Here is a 25,954-nt window from a genome sequence, read left to right as displayed (position 1 = left end):
TGCGTGCCTGTTTACAACCGAAAAGCCGCATTTTCAACACAATAGCCCGTTTGTTTTTAGCGTTGAACGTTTTTCAAACAATAATTATCATCTTAAACTTCATCCCGTAGCTATACCTCCACAAACAATAGCTAAAGTAGATTAATTTACAGCTTTGTCAACGAGTTACTAGTGAACGAAGCTTTTGAATTAAGCAAAGGCAAGTCCAGATGACGCCTATTTTAGAAAAAAATCAACAACCACAAAACGAAATTGCCAATGTGTTGTCCTAACTGAGTTGCTCAAAAAGGAACGTTTTCCTCTTCCAAACCGTTTACGACTCCCACCGAGCAAAACGCCGTCGCATAACTAAGGAGGGCGCGTCAAATACAAAGCAACAAAGCCGAAGGACCAGCCAAGTTCAGGCGGTACTGTAAGTGGCCAGCAGATGGCGCCAAAAGCAACACTCGGTCATTAAAAAGAACGAATAAAACTCACGGATGAACTCGAAAGAGACCATCAGGGACCTTTGCGCGGATGACATTTCTCAATTTCTTGTGGCTCCTCTCGTGGTAAAATTCCCATCAAGTCATCGCAACTTCCTCACGGGGATCAAATTGTTGCGTGACCAAGATACAACGAAGCGGTGCCAGGCTGACCGACGCACGCACACCCTGCTGTCATCTGATTGGCTGTCACTCACGGTGCAGATGATCTTGTGGTCAGACGGAAAACAACGCACTGACAATGTCATTTATTAAAATTGTAAGAGGAGAAAAATAAAAACAATGTCCAGTCGAAACAAAATTAAATTTTTGTTGTGACAATGTCATTTAGCACTCCCCCCTTTCCATCATTACTTCCTTCCTCCTAGCTGGCTATCTATTAGCTATCTATCCAGCGAGCCGGTTATCTATTAGATGTCTGTTGGCTAGCTGGTTATCTGGCTATCTATTAGCTATCAGGCTAGCTAGCTGGATATCTATTAGCTATCTGTCCAGATAGGTGGCTATCTATTAGCTAAATAGTATTTTGTTTTTCTACTTCTTTCTTTCCTTTCCTCTTCATTTCATAACTTTCCTGCTGTGTTATATCTGGGTAGAGTGAACGCTGGCGTGAATGACTGCCGCTGCTCACCCACACACAAAAAAAAAAAAAAAATCTTATCCCGTGACTGTAAAGAGTTTTGAAAGGCACTTAAAAATCAAATGAATTATTATTATGGCTATCTTACTTGTAGCTATCTATTAGCTGGCTAGCTAGCAGACTACCTATTAGCTAGCTATCTTACTATCTATTAGCTAGCTGACTACCTATTAGCTAGCTTTCTTTTTATTTGAGTTATCCCGGGTTGAGTGAATGCTGGCGCATGTGGCTGCCGCTGCTTACCCACAGAAGAACTAATCCTGTGACTGTAAAGTGACAGAGAGTTTTGAAAGGCGCTTAGAAATGAAATGTATCATTTATAAAACTAATGTCCAGTCAAAACAAAATTAAATTTGTTGTTTTTATTGGCGAATGTTTTTGTCAATTTGTGTATGATAGGACAGTCACAAAAAAATGGAGACAAGTCTGTCAATCATGTAGACGGGAGAAATTTCCAATTTCTCTCACAACGGTTACAGCAAACCCATTTTAGTTTTTTTTCTCTCCTTTTAATAAGTGACCCCTTGATAAATACACTGCTTTCCTTTGTACATTCTCAAATCGGAAAAAAAAAAATGCATAATGCCATTAGTTTGGGTACAAAAATAAAACCTGAATGAGCTTCATCATGGGGTGGTTTGTGTCTTTTTTTGTCAGACAACACACAAATTCCAAAAAAAAAAACAAACAAAAAGAACCACAAAAATGGGAAATTGGGGTGTTGGGGGGGCTTTTAGACCTAATTTGAGAATGAATTTGAAATTCAGAGCCTTTACGTGTGGCTTTTATTTGGGAATTTATTTGGGAATAAAGTTGGGCTATTTTGAGAAGTGTATACAGTGATACCTCGGTTTACGAACCCCTTGGCTTACAAACGTTTCGGTTTACAAACGTTACATTAATGAAAATTTATGAAAATTGTCATACAAACTTTTTTCATACACAGAGCTGCCTCAATGAATGATGTGTCGTTCACGAACAAGCTAGTTCTTCTAACAACAAAATGGCAGCCGACTGTTTTTGTCCTCTATTCCCCGCCTCCAGTCTTCGGTTAAAGCCACGTGATTGGTCAAGAACGCAGCAGTGAGGGTGGGTGGTTTACACATTAAAGAAACAGGCAGACGACAGTGAGAGTTTCAACTTTGATAATTCAAAGGCAGAGTGTAGACTGCAAGGTTAAAATATCCCATCAATCAGACTGCACAAACAATCCGCATAAGCCATCTGTATACTTGATGCAAAAAGCTATCAACCCAGCTAAACAGAACACAATTGATGAGGAACTAGATAAAATTATCACAGAGAAAGAACCTACATGGGATCATTCCTCAAGATGGTGAAAGAAGAAGGTTACGTTCCTCATCAAGTGTTTCATGCTTATGAAACCGGCCACTCCATTCCATCAAGCCATCAACGAAAGCTAAATAAAACGACTTTATTATACAATACAGTTTATTTCTTTAATTATAATACCGCAGCACATTTATTATGCATAAAATAAGGTATATTATGTGTAATTTTAAGGCTTAGAAAATTAGAAAGTAGAAAAATGTTTTATGGGGACCTGGGAACGGATTATTCTCATTTTGAATACTTTCCTATGAGAAATTATTTTTTGGGATACACACTTTTCGCCTTACATACTGTCTGGGAACCAATTAAGTTCGTAATCCAAGGTATCACTGTAATTTTTTAAGCACCAAAAAACATGTTTTTTTTGCCAAACACCCCCCAAGTGTTTACTTTGAGGAAAAAAAATGAAACCCAATTGTTGAACAGCACATTGAGCAAAAAAAAAAAGGCCATACATATAAAAGTCGAGACAGTAAAAAAAAAGGTTATCGTGTACTCATCCTGAAAATAATTGCCCCAAAACCAAATAATCCTCCGGACATTGTGTCAGTCTTACAAGTCCAACCAGCAAATAAAATAAATCAACAGGAAAAAAAATGTACCTCTTTAACAAGAACAACCCTTCTGAGCTCTGTTTTTCGGCCACTGCCATTTTTTTGGGTTGCATTTCTTTCTCTCGAGATTGGAACAACGGTCATCACTCATCCTGCCAAAAACAACGAGAGCAAAACCACCGGCACCCAAAACAACTTCCAACCAAGTCCATGTGTGTGTGTGTGTGTGTGTGTGCACGCACCGTGTGTGTGTGTGTGTCTCTCTCTCTCTCTCTCACAACATTATACGGTGCGCAACCACCCAGAACGGTGACGTTCGGCATCTCGGCACTTCCAACGTCCGTCTGAAGGCGTTCACCCCCGTCTTCGTTTTGGTGGATTTTCAACTCCCTTTTGTCAATTTCAACTCTTTTTCCATCCGTCAGGCTTCATGTTGAGATTTTGTTTTTGGAGACTCGGATACACACAGAGCAAAAGAGAGTGTGAGAGAGAGAGGGGGGGGGAGGGCGTTCGGTGGAGGGATTAAAAGAGAGAGAACGAGTGTTGTAATCGATCCGACATTGGCGGCGTTTCGCATAGGTTCGACTTCAGCCCATCTCTTTCCATTGCCGGTAAAAGTCTGCGATGTTCTTCAGTTCCATCCCTGCTGAAGTCGCCGCCTGGACGGCAGACTGTCAAAATAAAAGAATAAAATAGAATAAACATTTGAAATGATCCTATATGAGCTTAAAGGACAACAGACACCTCCGGACAAGTTGTGTCCATAATTTGTAAAATCACTTTAAATGACTTCTACTGAGCGTATTTTACAAAGATTCCACCGCATATAGCTATATTTTACGTTTTAAGACTCGCGCTGAATATTCAGGAAGTCTTGTTTTTGAGTTGGTGACGATTCCTGACGTGACATGTCTGGAACGACCCCTGACTGAGAAAGCGACACACAATGCATTTTGGGTACCTTGTTTGGTCTGAAAACTTCGTGTTGATGGCAAAATTAGAAGGAAAAACCATAAATAACGCCATGGTGAATCGTTGTGTGTTGCATCAAGACTACTGTTTGATACTAGTTGACACAACACTATCACACAAATCAGCCCATTTCCAACGGAGCTTGGGCGCCATCTTGTGCATTTTCTGGGACGCTACATTTCAGTCCAGATGCCTCAAAATGATACAGGAATGCCTTCTTTAATCGATTGCAAACATGTATGCTTTCCTCTTCAGAACTATTTGAATCATATTCATAACTGGATGAGTAAAAAGAAAGCATCTTCTCCGAATCTGAAGCCATTGTTTTGATTCTAGAGCAAGGCAAGACGTCCTGGCGTGACGTCACAAACAAGGGGGCGGGACCTTCTGAAATTCGCCATTTCCAAGGTCATTTTGAAGTAGTTTTGGAACACTTTAAGTCATTTTTATTGGTGTTTTGCATTTGACGAAAAAGATCAGCCTGCGTGTTTTGAGTATTTTAGATGCTATAAAAAGTTTTTCTGATGTCTGTTAGGCACCAAAAAAATTGTGTCGGTTGTCGTTTAAACAGGACATTTAGAGAAAAAAAACAGTCAAGCACTTGAGAGAAAAAAAAAGGTTTTGGAGTGCTTGAATAAAAAAAAAAGTCAATAAAAATTGGTTTTGGAGTGATAACGGGAGACAAAAAGTTATTTTAAAAAAGTATTAATTAAATTAATGATTAATTAAAAAAAAGATTTTTCACCCCAAAAAATATTACAGAAGAATTTTTTTCATTGATTATTATTTTTATTATTATGATTATTGTGATTATTATGATTATTATTTTTTGGGGGGGTAAATGGGGACCCAACCTTCATTGCTGCAGAGCGTTCACACAGTTGGTCCACCGGATGTCCGGTGAGAAGAGTGACCATGCCGGCTGTGTCATCGTCGATGCTCTGGGAAACTGTGAGCTGACGGCAGCTGTCCACCATTTTGTACAGATGCCTATAAGACACGGAGACACAAGAAACAGAGAGAGACAGAGAGAGACAGACAGACAGAGAGATCTATATAATACAATACATTTCATTTTTAAGCGCCTTTCAAAACTCTCAAGGTATATAGATATCGAGATATAGACATATACAAATAGAGATATATCGAGATATACGTATAGAGATAGGGAGGTATAGAGATAGAGAGATATAGAAATTACAGAGATAGAGATAGATATAGAAATAGAGACATATAGAGATATGGATATAGAGAGATAGAGATATAGATCGATATATAAAGAGATAGATATATATGGAGAGATATAGAGATATACATATAGATAGATATAGAGATATACAGATATGGATATAGTGAGATAGAGATACAGAGAGAGATATATATACAGAGATCTAGAGATAGAGATATATATGGAGAGATATATAGAAATAAGAGACAGAGATATATATGGAGAGATATATAGAAATAAGAGATAGAGATATAGAAATAGAGATATAGATAGAGAGACAAAGATATAGATATAGAGGGAGATATAGAAATAAGAGATAGAGATAGAGATATAGAGAGATAAAGATATAAATATAGATAGATATACATATACAGATAGAGAGATGCATTTCGGGAGATAGAGATATACATATATAGAGAGATAGAGAGACACAGAAATAAGAGAGATATAGAAATAGAGATATAGAATATAAATATAGAAATATAGATATAAATAGAGAGAGATAGAGACATAGACAGAGAGATATAGATATAGGGATATAGATAGAGATATTGTGATATCGAGATATAGAAATAAGCAATAGAAAGAGATATAGAGATAGAGATATAGATATAGAGAGATAAAGATATAAATATAGAGAGATATAGAGATATAGATATAGATATACAGATAGAGAGATGCATTTCGGGAGATATAGAGATATACATATATAGAGAGATAGAGAGACACATAAATAAGAGAGATATAGAAATAGAGATATAGAATATAAATATAGAGTTATAGATATAAATAGAGAGAGATAGAGACATAGAGAGATCTAGATATAGGGATGTAGATAGAGATATTGTTATAACGAGATATAGAAATAAGCGATAGAAAGAGATATAGGGATATAGATATAGAGGGAGATAGAGAGATATATAGAGGGAGATAGAGAGATATATAGAGAGATATAGAAAGAGATATAGAGAGTTCACCGAGTTTCAGCCATATGTATTGAAGTTGACAATGTTACAATTGAGACCGTGTCTGCAAATGCGGCGAGAAAAAAACCCAAAAACAAAACGAGTGACGTGACCTACCAAGCATCCAAGTCCTGGCGTTTTAATTTATCCCTTTCAAAACTTCTTCCAGATTCCCCCTGGCATCGGATGTACCTGCACCATGAACGAGGCATTAGAATCAAGAAGTCCCGATGCAGCACAGGTGTTAAAGGCAAAGCCCCGGGGGCCAAGTCTGGCCCATCACATCATTTTATTCGGCCCGCGAAAGCCAATCAAACATGGGAAATTCCATTCATTATGTTTGCTGAAGTGTTGGAGTAAAATTGTATATATCATGTAGTCACATTATATTCGTAAATTAGTTGCTCAGTATTATCCAAGTTACTTTCACACGCACATAGCTTTTTATCTTTATCTCTAGCCATACTGACTCTCAATAACAGAATGTGCGTGCAGACACAATAATAGAATGTCTCCTTGAACAGTCTCCTGCTTATCTCAAAATATGCTTGTTTGAGATCACAAAAGGCCTTTTCTGCCTCAGGAGTCATTTTTTTCTTTTTCTAAATTATCCCGCGGGCCTGATCCAACCTACTGGGGGGCCGATTCTGGCCCGCGCGCCCTATGTTTGACATCCCTGGTCTATATCGACCAATGTTTTTTTTTTCTTTTTTTTCCCACAAATTAAACCCTCAATCTTCTGATGTTGACATTTATCACACATTTCAATGGTAGTTTTCACAACATCAATTTTCAAATGCAACAAATTAATTCAAATTTCAAAACATCATTATTTTTACACTTTATTTTTCGTCTCTCTCTTTCCCGATATAAAATGTAAATTTTAACTCACGTTACCCTCTGAAATCTAAAAATTGATACTTTGGGACTTTTCCGGACCCAACCCGCATTTCCCTGTTTGAAAATGCGGTTCGTGTCAAAATAATTTTGGCAATTTTCTTGCCTTCCGGCACTTCTCTTTTTTACAACCATACGGCCATAATATGCTAAATTTGCCCTTTGCCCAATTGTGATATTTTAATAACGTTTTAATTCAGCCAACATCTCTTTCAGAATAAGGTTATTCACCTCTTTTAATCAACGTCATTTCGGCACCTCAGATCGAAGACAGTTTGATTTTCAATGTCCGAGTAGGACTGACCACATTCCAACACTTCGTCCATCAGAAACAAGTGTGTTGTCAACTTTTATACATTCGGGACACCCCTAAATACCAAACCAAAATTTCAAATTGTCGCATGTAAAACCACAATAACAGTCATCATTCTTGACTTCATACCTGTTGCCTTTCCGAAACTCCGACTCGAGGAAGCGGATGCCATCTCGGGCGCCGGCATTCTCCTTTTTCAGGCGGTCTAGTCCGTCGATGACTGAGATGAGACACAAAGACCACATGAGCTTCACGCTAGCTAAATATTACCCATTGCAGGCATTTCAAACAATTATTTGCAGTGGGAGATTCTGATCTGAATCCACTTCAGTGATCCCAGATTGACGATTAACCAGCAATTGAGCATTTACCAACTTTTAACGCAACACGGCCATTTTTTTTAAAAAGCTTTTTGTTCTGCGTAATGGCATGCATATTTTATCCTGAAATGGCAGCGAGCGGGAGCGCCGACCTGTTCTGGGGATGATTATGATGAAGCAGCCGCTGGCGGCGAGATTTCGGATGAGGCTCAGGTGCTGGCAGAGGGCGACGGCATCGGGCACCAGGTAGGGCGACATGGACGACTGCGCCTTGGGCTGCTGAAGGCTGCCTTCCAGTTGGGACACCTCCAACTGCCAGAGCGCAGTCAAAAAAAAAAACAAAAAAAAAGGCACAGCAATGATGGCGACAAGACAGGATAGATAGCCTAGCTAGCTAGCTAGCTCGATAGATAGATAGCTCAATGGCGAGCTCCATAATTGGCTAGTCTTGATGGCTCGATAGATAGCTAGCACAGTAGATAGCTAGCTCGATGGTTGGATAGTTAGCTCGATAGATAGCTTGATAGATTGTTTGCTCAATGGCTCAAGAGATAGCTAGCTAGCTCCATAGCTAGCTAGCTAGCTAGCTCAATGGCTCGATAGATAGCTAGCTCAATGACACGATAGCTAGCTAGCTCGATAGCTAGCTAGCTCGATAGCTAGCTAGCTCAATGGGCCGATAGATAGCTAGCTCGACAGATAGCTAGCTCGATGGCTCGCTAGCTCAATGGCTCGATAGATAGCAAGCTCAATGGCTCGATAGATAGCTAGCTCGACAGATAGCTAGCTCGATGGCTCGCTAGCTCGATGGCTCGATAGATAGCTAGCTCAACAGATAGCTAGCTCAATGGCTCGCTAGCTCGATGGCTCTCCAGCTCGATAGCTAGCTACCTCCATGGCTCAATAGCTAGCTAGCTCCATGGCTCGATAGCTAGCTATATCAATGGGTTGCTAGCTAGCTAGCTAGCTCGACGGCTTGCTAGGCCCATGGCTCGATGGCTAGCTAGCTCCATGGCTCGATAGCTAGCTCCATGGGTCAAAAGCTAGCTGGCTTGAAAACTAGCTACCTTGATGGCTCGAAAGCTAGCTCGCTCGATGGCTCGAAAGCTAGCTAGCTCGATAGATAAAAATGACGTGGTTATACCTGGAGTCGCAGCTGAGCCATATCTCGCATCAAGCGATTTCTTCGGGCCTCCTCTTCGGCCTACAACAACAAAAAGCAAAAGCGCTCGTCAACGTGTTAAGTTGTTTTTTTTTTTTTTTTTTTTTTTTTTGGAAGAATATAAACCTCTGGTATTGAGTGGATTTTTCTTGCCTTGAGCTTGTACGTGGCCTTGTCTATTTATCTATAGTTTTTAATTATTCAGATTGTAGTTCATTTGCCAATGAGGCTTGTTAAACATGGAGGAAAATTATTTTTTTCTTTGCACAACTCCACACACGATCTTAAAAATTATCTTTCCTACATCAGGATGACTGGAAACACTCCCCCCAAATTCGTACAATGTTTTTAATGAGGAAAATAACTAGTACATTCCACTCCCAAAAAATGTACTGAAATTCCAATTGAAGAGTTTGTAGACGTCGATGCTAAATTCCTCGCATGCCTGGTCCCTCACCATTCGGAATTGGGCCTTGGCCTGCTGCAGCAGGTTGTCGTCGGTTTGCGACTGGCTGACGCTGGTAAAGATGCCCGCCTCCGGGTTGAAATGCAGTACGTTACCCTGGAGACTGGTGAGGAAGTGGCCAAAACTGCGAATGCAACACACACGCACCACGCACTGGGGGTGGCGGAGGGACAGAGAGAGACAGAGTTAGAGACAGAAACAGAGAGACAGAGAGAGACAGCGAGAGAGAGAGAGACATAGAGAGAGAGAGAGAGAGAGAGAGAGAGAGAGAGAGAGAGAGAGAGAGAGAGAGAGAGAGAGAGAGAGAGACAGTGAGAGAGAGACAGCAAGAGTGAGACAGAGAGAGCGACAGAGACAGCGACAAAGAGAGACAGAGGGACAGAGGTACAAACGGAGACAGAGTGACAAACAGACAAAGACAGAGAGAGACAGAGTGACAAAGAGAGATAGAGGTACAAACGGAGACAGACAGAGGGACAGAGAGACAGAGTGTGAGAGAGAGAGAGAGAGAGAGAGAGAGAGAGAGAGAGAGAGAGAGAGAGACGGAGGGACAGAGACAGAAACAGAGAGACAGAGAGAGAGAGAGACAGAGACATAGAGAGAGAGAGAGAGAGAGAGAGAGAGAGAGAGAGAGAGAGAGAGAGAGAGAGAGAGAGAGACAGTGAGAGAGATACAGCAAGAGTGAGACAGAGACAGCAACAGAGACAGCGACAAAGAGAGACAGAGGTACAATCGGAGACAGACAGAGTGACAAACAGACAAAGACAGAGAGAGACAGAGTGACAAAGGTACAAACGGAGACAGACAGAGGGACAGAGAGACAGAGTGAGAGAGAGAGAGAGAGAGAGAGAGAGAGAGAGAGAGAGAGAGAGAGAGAGAGAGAGAGAGAGAGAGAGACGGAGGGACAGAGAGAGAAAGACAGAGGGACAGAGAGAGAGACACAGTGACAAAGAGACACAGTGACAAAGAGAGACAGAGGGACACAGAGAGACAGAGGGACAGGTGGAGACAGACAGACAGAGGGACAGAGAGAGAGACAGTGACAGAGACAGAAAGACAGAGAGAGACAAAGGAACAGAGAGAGGGAGACGGTGACAGAGACAGAAAGACAGTGAGAGATAGAGAGAGACAAAGGAACAGAGAGAGACAGAGAGATACAAAGACAGAGAGAGACAGAGAGAGACGGAGAGTGACAGAGGAACAGAGAGTGACAGAGGGACAGAGAGAGACACAGTGACACAGAGAGACAGAGGAACAGGTGAAGACAGGCAGACAGAGACACAGACAGAGGGACAGAGAGACAGTGACAGAGAGAGATAGAAAGACAGAGAGAGATAGAGGGAGAGAAAGAGAGACAGACAGAGACAGAGAGACAGAAGACTTATGACAAACATCCGAAAGGTATTTGACATACTGTCTTGTATTTCCCCCACAAAAAAAAAAAAAAATGAAGTATTCCGACACGCCGTTGTCACCGTGCAGTGCATACGACGCCTAGTCTGCCTCGTACCTCCTGTAGCGGACTGAGGGAGGCGCCCCGGTGGGAAAAATCCAGGCGGCGGTGGGCAACGGCGAGGGCGGGCAGGTGCCGCAGCGCCACATCCTCGGGCAGCAAAAGCGTCTGGACCAACGCCGGACGCTCGCATTCCCCCAGCAGCTGCGTCACGTCCGGGTTCAAGTCAGCTTCTGCAGAGCGTAGCGATAGCATGTCGCTATCACAACAGGGGGACCGGAAAGGCGTCGTTACTCTCCCCCGCCCCCGGTAGCGTAGCCGCTAACTCACCAGCTTCAAGCATCTTGGTTCCATCTGGCAGCAGGTTGAGAAGCACGGAAAGACGGTTCCAGAGACTTTGGGAACTCTGCGCGCACATGAGAATGATGTCCGTGTTGGTCCTGAGCCAGTCGATGAAGACTTTGACCACTTGGATCAAACCCTGATTGGTCAGGATCTCCAGTTTCTCAAGGAGTGTCTTCTCGCTGTGAGCCGACGGGGCGCTGCGTTGGCTTTCTTCGGAGTCAGAGTCCAAATCTGCCGGAGAAATTGTGGAGAAATTTGTACTTCACAGCAGCAAAGTGATGAAAGTAAGAGGAACGGAAAGGAAGAAGTAGAAAGAAAACACAGGAGCTGTTGTGAAGGCAGCCACTCTCGCGGCGCCATCTTGAAGTAAAAAAAAAAAAAGACAGTCATTCAATCTTAAACACTTTCTGCACTCCCCTTTGTTGTATGATGCTAATAATAATACATTTCATTTATAAGCGCCTTTCAAAAGTCTCAAGGTCACTTTACAGTCACAGGATAAGTTTTCCGTGGGTGAACAGCGGCAGCCACACGTGCCAGTGGTCACTCAACCCGGAGGTAAATAGATAGAAAGCGATCTAGCCAACTAGTAGTTAGCTAATAGATAGCCAACAGATAGATAGCTTGACAACTAGCCACTTAGAAAGCTATATAGCTAATAGCTAGCTAGATCGTTAGTTAGCTAATGCACTGAATGTCACTATTAAATACACAGATAGAAAGCTAGCTAGCTAGCCAGCCAGGAGATAGCTAATAGATAGCCAACAGATAGCTAGCTACATAGCTAGCCACTTAGCGCTGGTCAGACCTCCGGCAATGTTTTTTTCCCTTTCACGGGGTGGGGGGCAGCATTTGCCTTATGTCCATGTTAGCAGCTTCAGCTGTTGTTATAGCGCTATATAAATCAATCAAAGTATGTATTGTATTGCATTTTGAACATCTGCCCCCATATCAAGCTCAGATAACTCCAGACCCATATAACTTAGGAATTAACTTGTTTTCTGCTGAAAGAAGAGCGTCTGAAGTTTCTAACGCTGTATTGAATGTTTATGTAGTCCTAAAAGTCAATATTCTCTGGGTCTTGAAATTTGAGTGAAAATGACAAAAACCCTGGCACTGGAGCGGACACAATTTGCACATGTCTGGCAGTGAATGAGTTAAGATCCTTTAAATCAGTTATATGTGGTTATCTGATAAAAAATGTTGTAAGCCATGTTAAATTTCTTTACTTTGTTTGATGTGTTGGCAAGTTTCACTCAAGATGCCCTCCATCTTTGACCTTACGCCCCTCCTTTTATGTATTACAGTAAAGTCTCGTTATATCGATATCGGATATATCGATAGTCCCGGTTATATCGATACTGTTTCTATGCACGCACGGAGAAAATTACATGCAAACAGGGTCGGATATATCGATAGTCCCGGTTATATCGATATTTTTTCGGACTCCCTTGAATATCGATATAACGAGACTATACTGTATATTGCATTTTGAACATCCGCCCCCATTTCAAGCTCAGATAATTCTAGAACCACATAATTTAGGAATTAACTATTTTTTTTTTGGATGAAAGAAGAGCGTCTAAAGTAAACACTGTATTGAATGTTTATGTTGTCCTAAAACTCAATATTCTTGTGGTTCCTGAAATTTGAGTGAAAATGACAAAAACCCTGGCACTGGAGTGGACACTTTTTTTGCACATTGTCTGGCAGTGAATGAGTTAAAAGGCCGCTTGACCTTGAAAATACTTTTGACAAAAAAAAAAAATGGCGGCTTACCGTTTTGGGTGATCCCATTGGGGGTATTCTGGTTCACATCGCAGGGTGGGTGAGTGTCAGCGGAGAGGCTCTCGTGGGAGGGGTCGCCGGCTGCCGACTCGGTGACCCCGGCGGAGGCCGCTTGAGGCCTGAGCAACATGTTGCTAAAGGTCGGCGCCAGGCGGAAGCAGCGCTTCGCCTGAAAAAGCTGCGACGACATGGCCTGGAGGTTGCTGCTGATACTGGCGTCACCAACGGCCTCCAGGGGCCCGTTGGTGACAGGAAGCGTTTGGCCGCCGGCCCCCTTGGCGGCGCTGCCGTCGTCGTCTTCCTCGCCGTCTCTCCGGTCGCGGTTCTTGGCTTGGTTGCGCTGGCAGTTTTCCGCGTCGCCCATGTCCTCCAGGTCCGAGCGGGATTCTTGGCTGTTCATGTCCGAGTCCGTCTCCACGTCGAAAGCCGTGCCCCCTTCCTCTTCTTCCTCCTCCTCGGAGCCGCTTCCCCAGCAGCCATCTTTTAATTCCTTCCGCTGGGGGGCCGGATCGGGCGGCGCGGAAGGCGACGGGCAACCGGCGGACGCCGGGCGTTCTATCGCCGCGGAGACCTCCTCCTCTTCCTCATTATCTTCTTCGTCCTCGCTCTCAAATCCCTCGCTCAGGTCACTTTCATCCTCGCCGCTGCGGTCCTTGCGGCGTCGGCGCATGCGCGACAGGCGGGTGTATTTCTTCTTCTGCTGCTTTTGTTTGTCCTGGTCTGACTTTTGCTCATCCTTCGTATCCAAAGTGGCGTCCTCTTCCTCATCTTCTCGCTCCAGGGAACCGTTCTGCAGAGGACGCTCGGTCAGCCCGTCTGCTGTGTGCTTCAAGTCAAGGTCGTCTACGAAAGAAGAAAAACAAGACAATCGCAAGAACTATCAAAAATTAGAGGGTTGATTTAATGCCACCTACAGGACTGGAGTGGAAATGCACTTTTCAGAAAGACAACTGAGAAAGCAAGAAAAAAAAAAAAATAATAATAATTTTAATAATAATAATAATTATACATTTCATTTATAAGCGCCTTTCAAAACTCAAGGTCACTTTACAGTCACAGGATATTTTTTTTTTCTGCGGCAGCCACACACGCCAGCGTTCACTCTAGCCGGAAGTAACTCAAATGGAAAGCAATCTAACTAGCGAGTGAAAAGATAGCTAATAGCTAGTGAAAAGATAGCCAATGGCTAGCGAATAGATAGCTAATAGCTAGCACAGGGGTCGGGAACCTATGGCTCGCGAGCCATATATGGCTGTTTTGATGATTGCATATGGCTCGCCGATAAATATTACATATTATAATACATATTGTCGTTTTTTTACTCATTCATGTCCCGTTGGGGCTGCAGTTGGCGGAAAGCGCAATTTTGATTGGATGACACTGACCTAGAATGGCCGAAAGCGCCATGTTGATTGGATGATAGTGGCCGTCATGTTGAAATAGGTAAACGCCCCTTTAAATGAGCCCAACTTGTGCACTTCAGCGTAAATGTACCGGAGCATTAGAGGAGAGAAAATGTTCTGATTCTAATTTGCAATGAAACAATACCATCGATGAAACAGTCGAATGTCAGTGACATTTTAACAAGCCCCATGTTAACGTTAGCATCGACATACTTCTGCGAGAAGTCGATTGCAGATAGCAAGCGTGGAAGCTTATGAGCCGTGCGCAGGCTAGCTAGCAGTAACTTCGCCTCTGGACCGGCAAATTGAATTTCATTCCGATCGTTTTCCTGGATTTTTACCAAACACGAGGAACGGAAAACCATCCATGTTAACGGTGAGTACTATCACAAAGTTATTTTAAATCATGCATTCTGATATTTTGTTGAAAAGTGGCCGCGCGTGCGTTTGTGTGCGCGCACGCGAGCGATTGTATGTGCGCGCGCGTGCGTGTGGCTCTCGCTGAAATACATTTCTAAATATTTTACTTTTATGGCTCTCAGTCAAAAAAGTTCCCGACCCCTGAGCTAGCAAATAGATAGCTAATACCTAGCAAATAGATAGCTAATACCTAGCGAATAGATAGCTATAGGCTAACAAACAGATAGCTAATAGCTAGCAAAATACACAGTGAACAGCTAGCAAATAAATAGGATGAGGTCATTAGCCAGGTTACAAATCTATCCGTTCATGGAAAGGACAACCAATTAAAATGTCTACGTTCTGTTGTTTTGTAGTTGTTGGTGCTTCAAATCAAGAAGACCATGTTTTACTAATGTATCACTTCAATTTGCATATACTCTCAATAGAAAGCTTGGCAGAGGGCTGAAGAAGTGCGTCTGTCATGAATGGCTACATCCCCTGCCGGCAGTAAAAGACAATCTTCCTGTGTTCGAGCCTTTTGTCACAGTGTGCGACCGAACATCTCTGACACACGCATACCAGAGTCGACAACAAGGTTGGAGAAACACCTGCTTTGATGGTATAGTTGCGTGAAATAGGCGGAGCTTAACCCAACTCAGTTGCTAAATCATTGCACTAGAGATGATCCCAGCGTCAAGTAATTTGGACCCTCACCTGTGGCGTCCGTGTTTAGCTGCGGCACCTGGCTCTCGGCTTCCTCCAGCTCAGCCTGCAGCCGAATGTTGACGTGGTTCACCAGATGGGAGAAGAGCGCTAGCGTGAAAGCGATGGAGGCACTGTACTGCTTTGAGCCTGCAACACAACCAAATTAAGTTAATAATAGTGACCTTGTACTGAGCATTTATTCACAAATTCACTCTTTTGTTTTCATTCGTTCATTTTTTTTTTTTTTGTGGAGTTCAAGACTTGCTATGGAATTTTCAGGATATTTTGTACAATGCACTAAACTACCACAAGGTGGCGCCCAAGCTAATGGGAAAGTGGCAAATGCATGAAGGAACTTGTGCTGACTGTTACACCACTGTTCATGTGTCACACACTTGATATTTTGCAATAAAATATTTTTATTTTACAGTAAAGTCTCGTTTTATCGATATTCTCGGGAGTCCGAAAAAATATTGATATAACTGGACTATCGATGTATCCGATCCTGCGCGCATGTAAATTTTCTCCTTACGTTCATAGAAATAGTATCGTAATAAGCGGTACTATCGATATAACCGATATCGATATAACGAGACTTTATTGTATTTATTTGTCTTTATATTTATTGAATTACTTATTTATGTATTTACTTATGAGTTGGTCCTTTATTCATGTATTTATTTGTTTATGTATTGTATTACTTATTTGTGTATTTACTTATTTGTTTATCCCTTATGCATTTCTTTTTTTATGTATTTGTTTACTAATTTGTTCATCATTTATTTATTTTTTCATTCATTTATTAACTTATTTATTTTTATATTTGTTTGTCTATTTATTTGTCAGTGTACTTGTCTATTTATGTACGTATTTGTCTATGCATTAATTTATTTGTTTACTTTGTTGTTTAGCATTTATTTATTCATTTATTTATTCATAAAGTTATACCCTTATTTATTTTATATTTGTTTGTCTATGTATTTGTATGTGTATTTATTTAATTACTTATGTAGTGTAAAGTCTCGTTATATCGATATTCAAGGGAGTCCGAAAAAATATCGATATAACCGGGACTATCGATATATCCGACCCTGTTTGCATGTAATTTTCTCCGTGCGTGCATAGAAATAGTATCGATATAACCGGGACTATCGATATATCCGATATCGATATAACGAGACTTTACTGTATTTACTTAATTGCTTACCCTTTATTCATGTATTTATTTTCTATTTGTTTAGGTATTCATTTGTGTTTATTTATTTGTTTATCTTTTATTTATTATCTAATTCTTCATTGATTTATTCATTACTTCATTCATTAACTTATTTATTTTTATATTTGGTTGTCTATTTATTTGTCTGTGTATTTATTTAATTACTATTTATGTTTTAACTTATTTGTTTATCTTTTATGTATTTATTTTCTATTTATTTATGTATCTGTTTGTGTATGTACATATTTATTTACTTATGTTTATCTTTTATTCATTATTTATTTCTTCATTCATTGATGAATGTATTTATTTTTATATTTGTCTATGTATTTGGGAATTTACTTGTTTTTTTATCCTTTATTTCTTCACTTATTTTTAATTTATTTCTTCATTCCTTTATTAGTATTCATGTTTATATTTGTTTGTCTATGTATTTGTTTGTAATTTCCTTATTTGTTTATCCTTTATTTTATCATTTATTTCTTAATTCATTTATTTATTCATTTACCCATTCATTTATTTATTTACCTACTTACCTATATTTATTATTTATTTACTGGGGAGCAGAGCCACGGTTGCGAATGCGCTGCCCAGCCATTTAACGTGCGAGAGAACAGTCATATTCATATTTAATAACAATAATAACATTAATAGCAACAATAACAACATCGGCTATGACAATATCAATAATCATAATAATAGGTTCTACCTCCTCTCTTGAGGCTGTGCACCACCATCAGGCAGGTGACCACCATCTTGAAGATCAGCGTGTCGGGCAGCACAGCACAGTAGGTGTCAGTGGGGTGTTGCTGCTGTTGCTGTTCGTCATCGTCCTCGCTGAGGGAGTGGCGAGAGGCGGCGTTATGGCCGCGTTGCGGCGTCGGCGTCACCGTCGGCAGGTAGAACAGCACCAAGTTAAAGTCCTCCAGAACCGACTGGCACAGGGAGGTCAACTCGGATTCCATCAGGCTGGGAAAATTGGGAAAATATTTTTTTTAGAGGGGTGGTCGAAAAGTGCAATAGTGGCAATCGGAGGTGGGGATAGTCTCACTTGTTCTTGGGCTGCAACAGACTCTGCAGATACATGAAGCTCACCAGGAGACGCTTGATGTCTCGGGATCTGTAAGAAACGCAATTATGACCATAAACAAAGCTAAAACATTGTACTTCAGCCGCTTGAAAACAAGCAGCAGAGGCCAGTTCCAGATGCTCACGACAACTTGAGTTCGGGTTACGGTCCATTTAGTTTGAATTGAATGCAGATTTCTGCTGTTGCTTAAGTGTAATGCGAGGTAACATGAAATTTCTGTTTCAGAAAAGAAAAAGCATGTTGGACCCCCGGGTGGAACTTAACAGTTTAAAAAAATAAACCAATAAATAAAATAAACATAACAATAATAATTAATAATAAAATAGAAAAACATTTTTTTGTGATGTAAAATAATCAACACTCCCAAAACTAAATAATAATAAATAGTGAATAAATAAATAAACATTATTTTTTGGGGATGTAAAATAATCAACACCACAAGAAAAAAGAATAAAAAGTGAACAAATAAATAATAATTAAAAAAATAGTAAATAAATATAAAAACATGTTTTTTGTGATACAAAATAATCGACCCCCCCAAAAAATAATGAATGAATAAATAAATAGTAAATAAATACCCATGGGTTTTCTCCGGGTCCTCCGGTTTCCTCCCACATTCCAAAAACATGCATAGCAGGCAGATTGAACACTTTAAATTAGGTGTGAGTGTGAGAGTGATTGGTTGTTTGTCTTTGTGTGCCCTGCCATTGGCTGGCAACCAATTCAGGGTGTCCCCCGCCTGGTGCCCGAAGACAGCTGGGATAGGCTCCAGCACCCTCCCACCACCCTAATGAGGAATAAGCAGTACTGAAAATGGATGGTTGGATAAATAAATATAAAAACATCTTTTTTTTGTGTGATATAAAATAATCAACACCCCTAAAAAAATAAATATTGAATGGTGAATAAATAAATAATTAAATAAATAGTCAATACATATAAAAACATGATTTTTGCGATACAAAATAATCAACACCCCCAAAAAATAATGAATATATAAATAAATAAAAATAGTAAATAAATATAAAAACATCATTTTTTTGTGATATAAAATAATCAACACCCCCAAAAAATAAATAACAATTAGTAGTGAATAAATACATTAAAAATTTAAGACAAATAAAAAGTAAATAAAGAAACAAATATAAATTATTTGATTTTTTATGATTATTTATGATACTAAATAATCAACACGCCTAAAAAATAAATACTAAATAGTGAATAAAAAATAAATAAATATATAAATAAGTAAACAAATGGTAAAAAAAAAAAAAACTTTTTTGGGTGATGTAAAAGAATCAACACCCCCCCCCAAAAAAAAAAAAAATAAGAAAAATGGAAATTGTAAAAATAATTGAATGGGTCAGCTAAACAGACAAAATGAAGACACTCACAATAAGCAGAGGTTCACATTAAAATAAGACACCAAACCGATTTGATGTATCTCATAATGTCAAATCGTTTTAAGGCACACAAACTTATGTCCCTCTAACAAGGACCATGATAAAAATTTCCCAACATATAATAAATACTGTAGATAATCCCGCCACAAGGCGAGCGTCCTCACCTCTGTCGGGATGGCGAAAGCTTTTTCATCTCCTGTTTCTTCACTTGCTGGTACATCTTGGCCGCTTTGTCAAAGAGGCGCTTCAGGTTTCCATAAGCGCCCTCGAAGGGGCTCTCGGATTGGATACTTTGGTGGGTGGGCAAAAACACAACAGCGAGGTGTCAATCAAGACGCGAGAAAGACACGATGGGGGCGGGAAGGGGGGGGGGTGCAACGTGTGGAGCGCCACTCACCAGCGTAGGTAGTAGTAAGTTGCTTCCACATTGTAGAACTTGCTTCCAGCTAACGTCCCCAGTTGATTGAAAGGCATCCCTGGAAAAAAAAAAGAGTTTTAACTTCTCAAGTTAAATGTTATCAAAGCGAATGTAGGGATGGATATCAAAATCGGACAATTTTGCGGCATTCTTGAGTTCTGAGTGTCAGTATTTTTTTAACTCATTCACTGCCAGACGGTGTGCAAAAATGTGTCCACTCCAGTGCCAGGGTTTTTGTCATTTTTACCTGAATTCCAGGACCCAGAGAATATTGAGTTTCAGGACTACATATACAGTCAATGCGGCATAATAAACATTAGACTATCTTCTTTTATAAGAAAAAAAAAAGAGTTAATTCCTAACTTATATGGGTCTGGAGTTGTAGGAGCTTGAAGTGGGGGCGGCTGTACAAAATACATTACAATACATACATATTGATTGATATAGCGCTTTAACAACAGTTGAAGCTGGAACAAAGTGCAAACAAAAAAAGCAAAACACTGCCCCTTGGTGGAAGGGAAAAAAAAAAACAATGCCAGAGGTCTGGCCAGCGCTGTATCACACCCAAGCAAGAAAAAAACAAAACTCGAACTAATTCAGGAATGGCGCTCTACGTCCTATTTTCAATTCCCGAATAAATTTGTGAATGGCAGTGAATGAGTTAATAATGGCTGCCTTGGTGAGGCGGTGCACTCACCAACGTGCGGCATGACGGACAGCGCCTGGTAGTAGAACCTCTCGGCCAGATGCTCCGCCTCCACGCCGGCCAGCTCGTTCTGGTAGCGCGCTGGAGACAAACGGCGACAACACAATTTGTTGACTTTGATAAGGACGGACGTTTTATTTGAAAACACAAAGTTTTAATGGACGGCAAATGAAAGTGACAAAGAATAGAAAGACGACAGCGAAATGAGAAAAGATGATTCACTAAACACAAAAAAAGGCTCGTAGGACTGCATGCTGCGCAAAAGGGATACAGGTCACGTTGTGGAGGGAATATATGAAAACAGAGACTGTTTATGTGCTGCTGTTTTGGTTAGCAAAATAATTCAAAGTACTAGCGATTTGCTCATGGTTGAATTTCCTCACTTGGATGATTTGTGTATTTTAGAAAATGTTAAAAAAAAAAAAAACTTATCTGGCTATAAAAAAAAAAAAAAATCACCCACTGAGTAGCCCACCAGACGAATTAGCATTAGCCAAACAACAGTATGACAGACGGCTAGATGGACGGACGCGGTACTTTCTCAGGGGGGGCCCCCTACCGAGATCACCAAGGTAGACCAGGCATCGGTGACAAGCCATCTGGGCCCACTCCATTTCCTTGGGGGAGGCCGACAGCGCCTTCTTCGGGCCTGCGGGTGACACGGAAACACCAATTTAACAGGTAGGACTTATTAATTCATTCACTGCCAGATAATGTGCAAGAATGTGTCCACTCCTGTGCCAGGGTTTTTGTCACTTTCACTATATTGAGTTTTCGGACTACATAAACATTCAATACAATGTTAGAAACCTTCAACTCTCCTAAGTTTTATGGGTCTGGAGTTATTTGAGCTTGCAATGGGGGTGGTTGTCCAAAATACAATACATACATATTGATTTTGAACTGCTTCATGTCACAAAGAGGGTACAGCAAGTGTGAATAATGAATGACTCTCTGTGTCTTTGTGTTCTCATATCTGTTATTTGTGCTATTTTGTAAATTTGTTTCATCCGCGTGTGGCTGCCGCTGCTCACCCGCAGAAAAAAATATCCTGTGACTCTAAACTGTCCTTGAGAGTTTTGAAAGGCGCTTAGAAATGAAATTGATTATTATTAATTATTATTACTATATAGCGCTTTAACAGCAGCTGAAGCTGTAACAAAGCGCTAACATGGACAAAAGCCAAATGCTGTACCCTAGTGGAAGGGAAAAACAGTGCCAGAGGTCTGACCAGCGCTTTATCGGCACCCCCGCAAGAAAAGCGAAAACCCAAGCAAATTCGGGAATGGCGCTCCACGTCATATTTTCAATTCGCTAATAAATTCTGGGATGGCAGTGAATGAAGTGGGTAAGAAAGAAAGATTCAGCTATCTATTAGCGAGTTAGCTAGCTTTTTATCTCTTTGAGTTAGTTCCAGGTTGAGTGAACGCTGGCGCGTGTGGCTGCCGCTGCTCACCCGCAGAAAAACGTATCCTGTGAAAGTAAAGTGGCCGTGAGAGTTTTGAAAGGCGCTTATTATTATTATTCAACCACATCTATACACTTGTCACAAAATGTTCATCGAAAAAAGCTAAATATTTTGTATTTAATCCCTCGACAACCCCCCCACTCTCCCTTTGCGCTCCAACCCGTCCATTTGCGACTACTGACCGATGAGTGGATCGGTCACATGTGTCCAGTCGATGCGATCCTGAAGCTCCAGCTGGTAGTGCGACTGGATGTAGAGCAGGAGGTGTTGGTAGAAGCCCACGCCGGCGATCAGGTGCGTGCGATAGGCGCACTCTAGGACGCTGCGGCTGTGGATGTGCTGAGAAGACACAAGTTGTCGTTTTTTAAAATGTAACTACACATGTATCCATCGCACATGAGAAAGGCTTTACCTTCTTATTGGTCTTGATAACCTGGATGACTTCGTAGTAAACCTTCCTCCACAGCAACTCCTCCGCCTTGCGGCCGTAATCCACTGGGTGCAGGAACATGAGTTTGACACACAGCTCCCTCAGCCTGAGCACAACCATCACAAAATGGAGGAGGAAAAAAAAAAGTACTTCTGTGAGGTTTGATGGACATGTAGCAGAGTTAAGCTAGCTAACCCTCCTGACATTTGAATGATTGTTCAATAAGTAGCACAAGAACTGTCACTAATTCAATAGTTCCTGTCATTTCATAAATAATGTTGGTTTCCTTTTTGTGAAGACATTTGGGAATTTGATGTCTGGTATCTACAGTGATACCTCAGCTTACAAACACGAACTTTTCGCCTTACGAACATTAAATTCGCGAGCATATAGTCTTGGATATCGAACTAGTTTTTGGCGGATGAACACCAAACCACGCGATCGAACAGCGCCACAGCGGATGGCGGATTAGTTTTCATCACCACCTTTCTTTGAGTGCAGACGTGGTTTGTTATCGAGGATACTTTTGCAATTATGGAACCAAAAAAGACCCCACCACAGGCTAGTGTTAAGCTGAAGAGCACACAAAAGAAAATTACGGTCAGAAGGAAATCATCGAAAAACACGAACGAGGTGTGCGTTTGTGTGACTTAACTGTCCCAGTACCATTACGCTAAGTCGACCATTGCTACCATCCATTGACAACTACCATCAGAAAGGTAATTAAAATGACTTTATTATACAGTGCAGTTTATTTCTTTTAATTACATTTCAATAGCACATTTATTATACATGAAATATAGTATATTTTATTTATTTAGGAGAAAATTATGTTTTATGGGGACCTGAGAACGGATTATTCTCATTTTAATGGTTTCTTATGGGAAATAAATGTTTGCAAGACAAACTTTTCACCCGACACACTTTCTGGGAACTATTTAAGTTCGTAAGCTGAAGTATCACTGTACTTGCCATCTTTTAGTTATCTAGCTAGCTAGCTATCTATTATCTATTATCTATATTATCTAGCTATCTATTATCTATTATTATCTATTAATAATAGAAAGATATTATTATCTATTATTATTATTATTATTATTAATACATTTCCTTTATAAGTGCCGTTAAAAACTCTCAAGGTCACTTTACAGTCACAGAATACGATTTTCTGTGGGGTGAGCAGCGGCAGCCACACGCGCCAGCCCGGAATAACACAAATAGATAGAAAGCTAGCTAGCTAGCTAATAGACAGCTAATGGATAGCGAGCTAGATAGCTGAGAGATATCCAGCCTTCCTATACAATTTTGATATGTTCTCTCTTGCGTCAAGTGTTTTTCATCTTTGTTTATTTGTGATCAGTTTGGTTTGGATTATTATGGAAATGATCATTGAATTATCTATTTGCTATCTAGCTAGCTATTAGTTATCTATTAGCTAGCTAGCTAACTTCCTATCCATCTGAGTTATTCCGGGTTGAGTGAACGCTGGCGCATGTGGCTGCCGCTGCTCACCCACAGAAAAACATATGTGAATGTAAAGTGAGTTGGAGAGTTTTGAAAGGTGCTTATAAATAAAATGTATTACTATAAAAGGGTTCTGCGAGAACATACTTGTTACGCAGGCTGATATTCTCGGGTTTGAAGACCTCCCTGTACGACGCCTTGCCGCCAACAATGACATCCAGCTTGTGCACCGACTCCACCACCGCCCTGCGGAGAGAATTGTTTTCGCAGGAGGAGCGAAATGACAAAACATTATCTTGACTGGTACTCGTAAGAGGGAGCATATAACTCAATGTCAATATGCATTGTATTGTATTCTTTGTTTCACACAAGGGTTGTCACTATATTCACCACATTACTTGTGCTTGTCTTAATCTGCTCTCCGTAATTGAGATGTGGGGTAAAAATTGATGCTTTGTCACCTGTTTTAGAGTCGTCAGTCTTTCTTTTTTTCAGTTATGACATCAACTGTGTTAGGAAAATGATGCTTGTTGCTCTTCATAATGTGAGTAATTTGGTTGATAATCACAGTAAATCTCATGAAAATTCAACTTGTCTTTGAGATTGTTTTTTTTTTTAAATCACAGTGAAATTTAAACAAAAAAGCGTTCTGGGCTGCTCGACGATTGAATAAGGCGCCAGAGTCGTAATGAAGAGAGCGAAATGTTCTCTTGGCTCGGTTTCAGAACGCTGTGCCATTAGAACGCAATCACGTCCAACGCGAGGCCTCGTTGGTACCTGTACAAGCGCTTGATGAGAAGGACTTTCGCCTCCGGTTCGCTGTCTTGTCCAGGTCCGCTCATGTCAACTTTGGAGTCGGCGTCTTTTCAGTGAAAACCGCCTGCTCGTCATGCACTTGCGTCGGAAGCCCCACGGCTGGTTGGGCTCGCCCACCGGCAGTGACAGCCGTGTTGTTAGCCGGCTAGCACGATTAGCCTCAGATGTGTCTCGTTCGCTCGTCTCGTCTCTCTGGACCCGCCAAATCTCGATGCTTTCCGGTCAGCCCTACGTCAACTCATCCGTTCCGGCCAGCGGGTGAGAGGGGTACCCCGGGATTTAAGTTTGACCCGGTCGACGAAAATGACTTGACGTGACTCGCGTGCTGAGCTTCGTTGCGTCCAATGCGACGAAGGCGGCCATTCTTCCCCAACAGGAAGAGTTCATCGTCTACTTATCGCGAGATTTGAGAGAACGCGTGAAGCGACGATGGCGGGTTGCCAAGTAGGTTTTCATTTCAATCCGCAATTAAAATGGGGACGCCACGTAGAAAGTTGCATGTCAAGCACAGTACGCGTGTTTCCTGGCTCAATATATCAACTTTGTTTGGTGATTTTCTTGTCACAATTTTGCTCCCAACATGTTCACCAAATGTACTGTAAAAGACAAACTTACGAGAGCGCTGCATAGCCGGGGTTGCCAGTTAAAAATAAATACGCCTGGCAAAACAGGCAAGTGGGCGGAAACTACTAATCAAAGTCACACTCGGTACATTTTCTAAATTTCAATTTAATTAATTTAAACAGAAGCTTATTTCTCCCACGCTAGAAACTAAAGTTAAATGTATAATGTAAACTAAACATTTGCATTTTAAGAACTATAATGATTTTTTTAAACAGGAAAATCAGTCAATGTGTATGACGGCAACAATTTTATTGGTGCTATTTTTCAAATGTTTTGATTTTTAAAATATTCTTTTGAAATGAGCAAAAACCCTCTTGTTGTTTTAGTAGAATCCACATGAAGGAGTCCACGTTACACTTTAGATGATGACATGAATATTGTACTAGGATATGAATATTGTGTGCTGCCTCTTGTTATCCAACCTCCTGGGAATTGCTTTCAGGACTCTCCCTCTCTCCCAAATGGGAACAGTTGAGCCACCATCTGGACAGACACAGCATTCGGACTCGAAAACATATGACATATGATAATCCAAATTTAAATGCTCCTGAATGGGAGAAACTTAAAGTCAATCCCCACCAATGACGTCAGCCTAATCAACACAATTGTTTGATTGGCACACAAAATTCCAGAAATTGCCCACGTCCTTGTGACTGCTGCTGCTGGTGTGAAGCTCATCGGGAGACCACCAATCAGTCAACACCATGATGGAAACACCTGTGCGGGCAACCTTGAGCATTGAAATGGAGGGCAACCAATCCCCTCAAGACATAATTTGCATTCCCATATGCAGTTAGTCTTTTTCCAACCAAGTTTCAATGTGACATTCAGACATAATATCTCTCTCTCTCTCTCTCTCTAGCTAGCT

The 25,954-nt window shown here is 40.9% G+C and overlaps 1 protein-coding gene across 1 annotated transcript; it reads right to left on the bottom strand.

Annotated features, from left to right (window-relative positions):
* Window positions 1-1,472: 1,472 nt before the first annotated feature.
* Window positions 1,473-24,847, bottom strand: smg5 (SMG5 nonsense mediated mRNA decay factor). Its single transcript, XM_088999152.1, has 21 exons — window positions 24,424-24,847; window positions 23,794-23,892; window positions 22,165-22,288; window positions 21,935-22,091; window positions 20,844-20,933; window positions 20,276-20,365; window positions 19,558-19,636; window positions 19,325-19,450; window positions 17,719-17,787; window positions 17,377-17,636; window positions 15,461-15,598; window positions 12,933-13,784; window positions 11,139-11,384; window positions 10,866-11,041; window positions 9,347-9,508; window positions 8,872-8,931; window positions 7,880-8,039; window positions 7,537-7,627; window positions 6,315-6,389; window positions 4,859-4,994; window positions 1,473-3,703 (listed from the first exon to the last, which is right to left on the bottom strand). Exons 1-21 carry the CDS (start codon window positions 24,486-24,488, stop codon window positions 3,620-3,622), a joined length of 3,339 nt encoding a protein of 1,112 aa, XP_088855278.1. The 5' UTR covers window positions 24,489-24,847; the 3' UTR covers window positions 1,473-3,619.
* Between the last annotated feature and the right edge of the window lie 1,107 nt (window positions 24,848-25,954).

Source organism: Hippocampus bargibanti, linkage group LG06 (genome assembly GCF_051943395.1).
Source record: "Hippocampus bargibanti isolate YZ-2025 linkage group LG06, ASM5194339v1, whole genome shotgun sequence".
In the NCBI taxonomy this organism is placed as follows: Eukaryota; Metazoa; Chordata; class Actinopteri; order Syngnathiformes; family Syngnathidae; genus Hippocampus; species Hippocampus bargibanti.
Note: the sequence above shows the minus strand (reverse complement) of the source record. Positions and strands in the feature narration are given on the sequence as shown.